The sequence below is a fragment of the Bicyclus anynana genome, chromosome 10, assembly GCF_947172395.1.
Source record: "Bicyclus anynana chromosome 10, ilBicAnyn1.1, whole genome shotgun sequence".
Classification (NCBI taxonomy): Eukaryota; Metazoa; Arthropoda; class Insecta; order Lepidoptera; family Nymphalidae; genus Bicyclus; species Bicyclus anynana.
The window spans coordinates 17,218,513-17,226,995 of NC_069092.1; the positions used below are offsets into that span (position 1 = coordinate 17,218,513).

An 8,483-nucleotide genomic window follows, 5' to 3' on the forward strand; every position below is an offset into this window, starting at 1 on the left:
TTCCTGAGGCATGGAAGAGTGCTCAAATTATTCCATTACCTAAAAAAATTACCCCTAATTCCTTCTCAGACTTTCGACCTATTTCAATTTTGCCTTTTCTGTCAAAAGTCCTTGAAAAATTGGTTTTCCGACAGTTGAGTCTTTTTCTTAGCAAGCATTCCATTCTAAGTCCCTTTCAATCCGGTTTTCGCCCTGGTCATAGTACGGTCACAGCTTTAGCAAAAGTTACTGATGATATCCGCTGGGCGATGGATAATAGATAACTCACAGTCTTAGTTCTGCTAGATTTTAGTAATGCTTTTAACACTGTTGACTATGACATTTTGTTGGGTTTATTATGCTCTCTTAACATATCTCCATCGGTGGTTGACTGGTTTCGGAGTTACCTCAATGGCCGTAAACAGCGTATTCGCGTTCACGATTCTTTCTCATCTTGGTGCGATGTTTCGGCCGGGGTACCTCAGGGTGGCGTGTTATCTCCTTTACTCTTTTCCATATTCATTAATTCTATCACTCAATGTTTCACTTCTCTCTACCATATGTATGCAGATGATGTGCAAATATATCGCTCGTCAACTCTTGAGAACCTTGGCTCTGCTGTGTCTGCTATTAATAAAGATCTAAATGCAATTTCAGTATGGAGCAAACAGTATGGGCTTAAGGTTAACCCTATTAAATCAAAAACAATTATTATTGGCAGTCCTAGTCTAATCTCAAGAGTTGTTTGGGGCGACGTACCACCTATTATTTACAACGGTGTCATGATACCGTATTGTGATTCGGTTAAAAACCTTGGAGTTGTTATGGACAAGGAATTATCGTGGTGCATGCATATCAAGGAGTTGAGTAGGAGGACGTTATCGACGTTGAGTTCGTTACGACGCCTACGTTCTCTTCTTCCAATTCCTACCAAAGTTATGTTAGCAAATTCTCTCCTACTCTCTGTTCTCGATTATGCGGACGCAAGCTATCCCAGTTTGACTGAGGACTATCTTAATAAACTTGAGCGACTTCAAAATGTTGCAATTCGGTTTATATTTAGCCTTCGCAAATATGACCATATATCTGAATTTCGTCAGAAACTCAAGTGGCTTCCTATTCGCCGTCGCCGGGATCTGCATGTACTTTCTCTTCTGTACTGTGTGCTCTTTAATCCAAAATATCCTCCTTATCTTAAGGAGAAATTCACATTTCTGGGAGTGCAATCAGAGCTAAGAACATGTCGTGCTCTTACTCTGTGTATGCCTTTCCATAGGAGTAAATTTTATAAGTGTTCATTTGTTGTTCGTGCTATTAAGCTATGGAATGCACTCCCAGTCGACATTCGGAAATCCAAATCCCTTGACATGTTTAAAAAATCCGTTAAGACATATTATCTTAGTCACTAGTTACATATTTTATTTTATTAGAATATTTATCATACGACATAATGATATATTTATATATTAGTTTATTTTATGATATTTATAATTATTATATAATTTGTGTATTATGGTTTATGTATTAGTGTGTAGTTATTTGTATGTATGTATATGTACAATATTATTACGTACACACCACCTACAGTTGTCCTAATAAGTTCCTAAGCCTAAGGTTGCCTGGAAGAGATCGCTACTAAGCGATAAGGCCGCCTTTTGTATTCTACTTTTTCTTGTGTTTCTGTTTTGCTTGTTTTCTTTTATTTTTGTGGTGTACAAATAAAGTGTATTAAATAAATAAATAAATAAATGGTCACTGGGCATCCAAAGCGCGCAATCCATACGTCGTATACTACATTTGCGACTTTTTCAGCTGTGATGTCTTCAACTGGCTGCGCCTCTGGCCATTTCGTTGCCCTGTCGATCATGGTGATTAAATACCGGCAGTTGTTTGACACCGGAAAAGGACCTACGATATCTAGATTTAGGTGTTCTAGACGTCCTACAGGCGTATAACTGCATATCGGTGCTTTAGTATGCCTCTGTACTTTTACTCGCTGGCATTGTTCACAACTTCTTGCCCATTCAGTGATGTCTTTCTTCATTGTTAGCCAGAAGTAACGCGTCGTTAATAATCGTCTCGTCGCTCTTACGCCGGGATGATTGAGTTCATGAATCGCTTGGAAAGCCTGGCGTCTGAACTCCGGTGGTAGAAACGGACGAGCAGAGCCTGTAGACATTTCGCAAGCGATTGTTGTTGTCGTGCCTGGCGGTGTTATACGTCTGACTTGATATCTGTCACTCAGCATTATTTTCTTTAATTCTGCGTCGTGGGCTTGAGCTCCAGATAAGTCTTCGTAGTTTATCGGTGATGGGCACGTTATTGTATCCACTCTGGATAGTGCGTCAGCCACGATGTTGTCTTTTCCAGCGATGTGTTTGATGCTGGAAACGAATTGGCCGATGTACTCCAAATATCTTGTCCGGCGCGGTGTTTCGTTCTTGCTGATTGAACTCAGTGCGTGAATCAGGGGTTTGTGATCCGAGTAGACGGTGACGTCACGGCCTTCAAACATCCGGCGGAAGTGACGTACAGCCATATAAATTGATAGCATTTCTCTATCATATGTGCTATATTTCTTTTGGGCTTCGTTAAACTTCTTAGAGAAAAATCCCAAAGGCCTCCATTTATTTCCAATTTTCTGTTGAAGTACGGCTCCAGCGCAGGTCTCAGATGCATCAGTAAACAAAGCGAACGGCAAACTCGATGATGGGTAAGACAGAGTTGCAGCATTTGATATGTCTTCCTTGCACTTATTGAATGCCTCTATTGCTGTCTCGCTCCATTGTATGGTTGTCTTGTCGTTTTTCTTCGAGTATTTGAGATACGCGTTCAACTCCTTCTGATGTTCTGCGGCGTGTGGAATATTTTCTCGATAAAAATTCATCATGCCGAGAAAACGTCGAAGTTGCTGGATTGTTTGCGGTCGAGGATAATCTGTGATGGCCTTTATCTTCTCGTCGGTTGGTTTAATTCCTTGGGATGATATTGTATAACCCAAAAAGTCGAGTTTCGGCTGGCCGAAGATGCACTTAGCGACGTTAATTTGTAATCCGTTGTCGCTGAGTCGTTTAAATACCTCTTCTAGCTCTTTTCTGTGCAGCTCTTCGGATTCTGATGCAACCAGTATGTCATCGACGAATGGAAAAACAGGAAGTCCTCTCAGTACGTTGTCGATGTGCCGTTGGAATGTCTGCCCGGCGTTTCTTAATCCAAAGCAGCATCTGGTGAACTCAAATAACCCGAATGGCGAAATGACAGCTGTTCTAGGTATATCTTCTTCACGGTTTCTTACTTGGTAGTATGCTTTCTTCAGGTCGATGGTGGAGAAAATTTTCTTGCCCAGTAGATTGTACGTGAAGTCGTGAAGTCTTGGTATCGGGTACCGATCTGGAACTGTAACCGCGTTCAGCCGGCGATAATCTCCACATGCTCTATAGGTGCCATCCTTCTTCAGTACAAGATGCAGCGGACTCGCCCAAGGACTGTTAGACGGTCTGCATATTCCTTGCTCGATCATCGTCTGGAACTCTTCTTTCGCCGCCTTGTACTTGTGTGGAGGTAGAGGTCGAGCCTTGGAGTATAACGGTGGTCCCGTCGTCTCTATGTGATGTTCTACCTCGCTGTGACAGAGCTTGAGCGTTGGTCGAGTGATGTCCGGATACTTTGCAAGCAGATCGTGGTACGGTTGTTGATTGTTCACCGTGTTGATGCTGTGCTCCGTTGTAGGCGTGACGTAACCGGTGACAGATAGACCAGTTTGTTTGTCAATCAGTCTTCTCCCGTGAATGTCGACTGTCAGCTGGTGTTTGTGCAGGAAATCAGCGCCCAGTATCGGTCGAGTGACTGCAGCTATCACGAAGTTGCATATGTAAGGTCTTCGTAGCCCGATGTCCAACTTCATAATGCGCTCGCCGTAGGAAGGAATAGACGTCCCGTTTGCGGCGTACAAATAATCCACTTGCTTCAATTTCTTTTTGTTTGCATTTCTTGCCGGGAGTACGCTCACGTTCGCGCCGGTGTCGATGAGAAAGCTGAGTCCAGTGGTCTTTTCCTTGATGAATAAGCGACGGTGTGTTAACATTTCATTGACCTCGGCTCCCGTCGCAGCCAAAGTCTCCCCTAGTTTTCCTGTCTCTGGCCGGTTTTCTTTGCGAAATTGCACGGTTTTCTGCATTTGAAGGCGTCCTTTCCAAACTTGCGATGAAAGTAACATACGGCCGACTCTGGATTTGCTGACCTTGACCGGGATCTCGACCGTCGGCGATGAGTATATGGTTGACGATAGTTGCCTCTCGCTCTTTCCATCTTCAGCTCGTTTACTTCCTTCGTCAGCGACTCGATCATTTCTATGATCCTCTCGTTTGATGACGTAGGTTTCGGAGATGTGACGCTTCCGTGACTACAGGAACAAACAGATTGTATCTCCTTCGTATGTTCATCCATTTTGTCCGCCATAGCCGCTAGCGAGTCTAATTTTGATTCTTGGCTCACTGCTAGTACGGCGCGTGTTGCCGGTGGGAGGTGGCTGATCCACAGCATCCGCAGTGTGTCCTCCGGAATCTTGTCGCGGCCCAGATCTCGCATCCGTCGTAGCAGTTGTGAAGGTCGCTGGTCGCCGAGTTCAACTTCATTGAGTAGTTTCTGTAGTTGTTTATTTTCTGACTCTTCATAGACAGACAGCAATCTTTTCTTTAGGGCCTCGTATCTGCCCGTGTTGGCTGGTGACAGGATGATATCACCAATTTGCTCGATGTCCATCTTGTCCAGTTGCGCGACGACAAGTCCAAACTTCGCCTCATCGCTAAGCTTTTGGTTGGCAGTAATAGTTTCGAACTGCGCGAACCATAGCCTAGGCTTATCGCGCCAAAACTGTGGTAATCTCGACTTGATGGAGACTAACTCGATGTCTTGTTCTCTTTGGGTGCCTGAGTGTTCTGACTCCATTTTTTTAATTTTTTTTATTTTTTTTTATATTTTTTTCTTATTTTTTTTGTATTTTTTTCACTCACGTCGGTGTCACCACTGTAAGGTTTTACTAGTAGGTTAGAGAGCTTGAAATAAAAGGCGATTTATCGTATGGAAATGCAATATCGAATGTATTTTCGTCTTATTAATATTTACAATTTTAGCAATACAAATCTGCGAACACACGTTAGTAATAAAACAACAATTGACCAATCACGCGGAAAAGGTTTTTTGCTGCGTGATATAAAAGTGCTTCGTATGCGGTCGCGGCTTCAGTCCAACCTAAAACTCCACGCAGAGATGTCGTCTATTGGAAACAGCGATCAACGAGGTGCTACATATATATCTCGGCGCACGACGAGCTATCGCTTAGTCTGCGGCAGCATGCCTCGGCGAACGGACGTGTATGCGCCATATGTAATAGTCGTCGTAGTCGTAGGTATGCATGTAGGCCACTACACATTTTCCGCAATTACAACTTGATTTTTATCGGGTATCACCATAAATATTTTGTTACATATAACTGACATTAATTTGTCTTCCTTCCTTAAATAATAGTTCAAATTATGTACCTAGTGTAAAAACTAGACACAATAAACACAATAATTAGATAATGTGACGTTTTTCTGACGAAATTCTCTATGAAAATCCTTCCCTAGCTCTCAGACTATTGTTGTTCGCCCATCGGCGCTATATTTACATTAGCAAACGCCGCAGCTGCTGGTATTGTCCGGATATTACTATTTCATATTCCCGTTGACTGGAAATTATCATACTTAAAGAAAATTGCTTTGAAAACTGGCTCACTAACTGACTATTAACGTATTAACTGTTGCTTTGTTGGCCAGGCGTCTCGTGGCTGAGAGGATTATAAAGTTTGAACTCACTGCGATAAATGTTGTTAGCTATTTTGCTGCTATCTCATCAGATGGTTTTTAACCGATTTCCAAAATAGAGAAGTTTATAAACTCAGCTGTATGTATGTTTTTAGGGTTCCGTAGTTCACAAGGTTTATAAAGAAATATAACAAGTTTTGCCAAGTCGCTCTTCGTCCATGTTTAGCGCAGAGACTATTTTTGACGGCCTCCGTGGCGCAGTGGTATTCGCGGTGGATTTACAAGACGGAGGTCCTGGGTACGATACCCGGCTGATCAGACTGAGATTTTCTTAATTTGTCCATGTCTGGCTGGTGGGAGGCTTCGGCCGTGGCTAGTTACCACCCTACCGGCAAAAACGTACCGCTAAGCGATTTAGCGTTCCGGTACGATGTCGTATGTAAACCAAAAGGGGTGTCGATTTTCATCCTCCTCCTGACAACTTTGCCCACTTCCATCTTAGACTGCATCATCACTTACCATCAGGTGAGATTGTAGTCAATGGCTAACTTGTAAAAAAAAACTATTACTACTAGAAAGCTGTAAATTATAAATTGTAATAAAATATACTTCAAAATTATAAAAATGTTTTTACTAAACTAAAAAGCGAAAAATAACATCACCATATGTGCTACCTCCTCAGTTTGCTTAGTGCGATCAGTTTGAAGGCGGTACCAAGGTAGTGCTGTGTTAATTAAAGCCACCAATAATTTTTGAAAAATTATAATTATGTTATTTTGGGGTTCCCCTTTCCTACGTACAAATTGAGGATGAATTTTTTATCGTCTATCCCATGCTATGAGGTATAGATATCGATATTTTTGTGTTCTAAAAAACTCTAAACTTTTACTTTAGAATTGTTTATACTGCTTGTTGGTCACAAGCAGTATAAAAAATTCTAAAGTAAAGTGGTTAGCTGTAGCTAAATGAACTTCAAACTTTTACTGAATTAAAAATTGCGTAGGTGTATGACATAACCATCAACGTGAATGAATACAGTAATAAAAATCAAATAACTTGAAGATATTTTATGTATTCAAATAGGACGTATTTAGTTACATAACTTCTAACACACAATAGTCTCAAAAAAGATGGTGCTGTACTGTTTGCGCTAACAATGTACTGGCACTGCCGCCCACGGTCGGCACTAGCTCTGACTAAAGGAAAACTATAGAAGAGATGTTTTTAAGGCATGGGGAATATAATATTCAATACATACAAGATAGATCAATGTAACTGAATATAATTTCTTACATAAATTGAAAGTATTGAATTTTTCTACTAGCTTAGTTAGCTAGCTATCACTCCAATTAGCTATCAATTACTATAGTTATCTTTGTTATCTTTGCAAGGCATCAATCTAATGCTTAATAAGCCTCAAGTACTTTCAGATGGACTATTAATAGTTATCAACAAACATGTCCCTTCTTTCAGCAAATGAACATCACGTTTAGTGGCAGCATTAAGTATGGAATACGTTTTAAAGCAAATTCTGTCAAATATAATGTTAATAGTAAAGGTGTGTTTATAACGAAGATATTTTATTTTGTTAGCGGTATTTTCACCATCTATTTTTTTTCTTGAAGTCTGTTCACTTCGTCTGTATATAACAAGGGTTTGGTTGACGTCAACAGTTTGTGATATTTATAATTAAGCAAAGAACGTTGTTTTTTTTACCTTTTTCTGTGCTTCATGAAAATAAATGTGAAGGTTCGAGCGAACTTTGAGGCACCCACTTATATACTTACGTGCGCCTTGTGAAAATTCTATAAATAAAATGGGACTATAAGGCTAAAGCTTACTACTCTTTGGCAACTTAATTAGAGTATTTGCAATTTATAAAATCCCACTTGTTTAATAAATTAAGTAACTCGAACTTTACATGTAAGAGGAAAGCTTGTGCCAAGTGTAGGAAATACGTTACAGTACCTAGTACATTTAGGATTTAAATAATTGAGTATGTCTGCATGATAGCTGCCTCGACGGTGTAGTGGATAAATAAACGGATATGGATCTAGGTTTTAATTAGATCAATAATAATAATAATAATTTGTTGGTCTTATATTGTAAACAATTGTCGATAAAAGTCTGGAGTCGAAGAGTTGGTAGTACGAGTACATTCCCTCTGCAAATATATCTAATAACGCTGTCAATTACCTGCTTAGGAGTTCAAGGGTGAGCTTAATCTACAAATTCTACACGAGCTGGATGATAATGAAGTGTTATTAACTTTGTCATACAGTAGCTATACAGTGTAGCAGTGCTGCAGTCGGCCGCGGTCTCACACGTGGTCCCGTCGGTCAAGTCGGTAATGAAGTTGTTACTTCAGCATTTGTTGCGAACAACGTTATTGCTCGTCCTGACTTTCCAATCACTTTGTTGTTCACAATCACTTATTAACTTTCATCCATTCTAGAGATTTATTAGATTTTCTTCTAACTAATAAAACTCTATAATAAAAACTTTGTTGATAGAGGCTCAAACTAAAACTCAAGTATTTTTGTTATTTTAGTCTAGCACACACAATTTTTGGGCGGTAAATCCAAAAGTCCTCCTTACTGCCACACGACGTGTATCTGTGTCTTTTGACATTACCAATTGCTCTTTTCAAAATCAAAATTGAAATTTCAATTGGTTTGTTTCAAGTAGGCTTAGTTGACA

General features: G+C 40.3%; 1 protein-coding gene across 1 annotated transcript; it reads right to left on the reverse strand.

The window, feature by feature from the left end:
- Positions 1-4,101: 4,101 nt before the first annotated feature.
- Positions 4,102-4,926, reverse strand: LOC128198456 (uncharacterized). The gene has a single exon (XM_052884023.1). It carries the CDS (start codon positions 4,924-4,926, stop codon positions 4,102-4,104), a length of 825 nt encoding a protein of 274 aa, XP_052739983.1.
- Between the last annotated feature and the right edge of the window lie 3,557 nt (positions 4,927-8,483).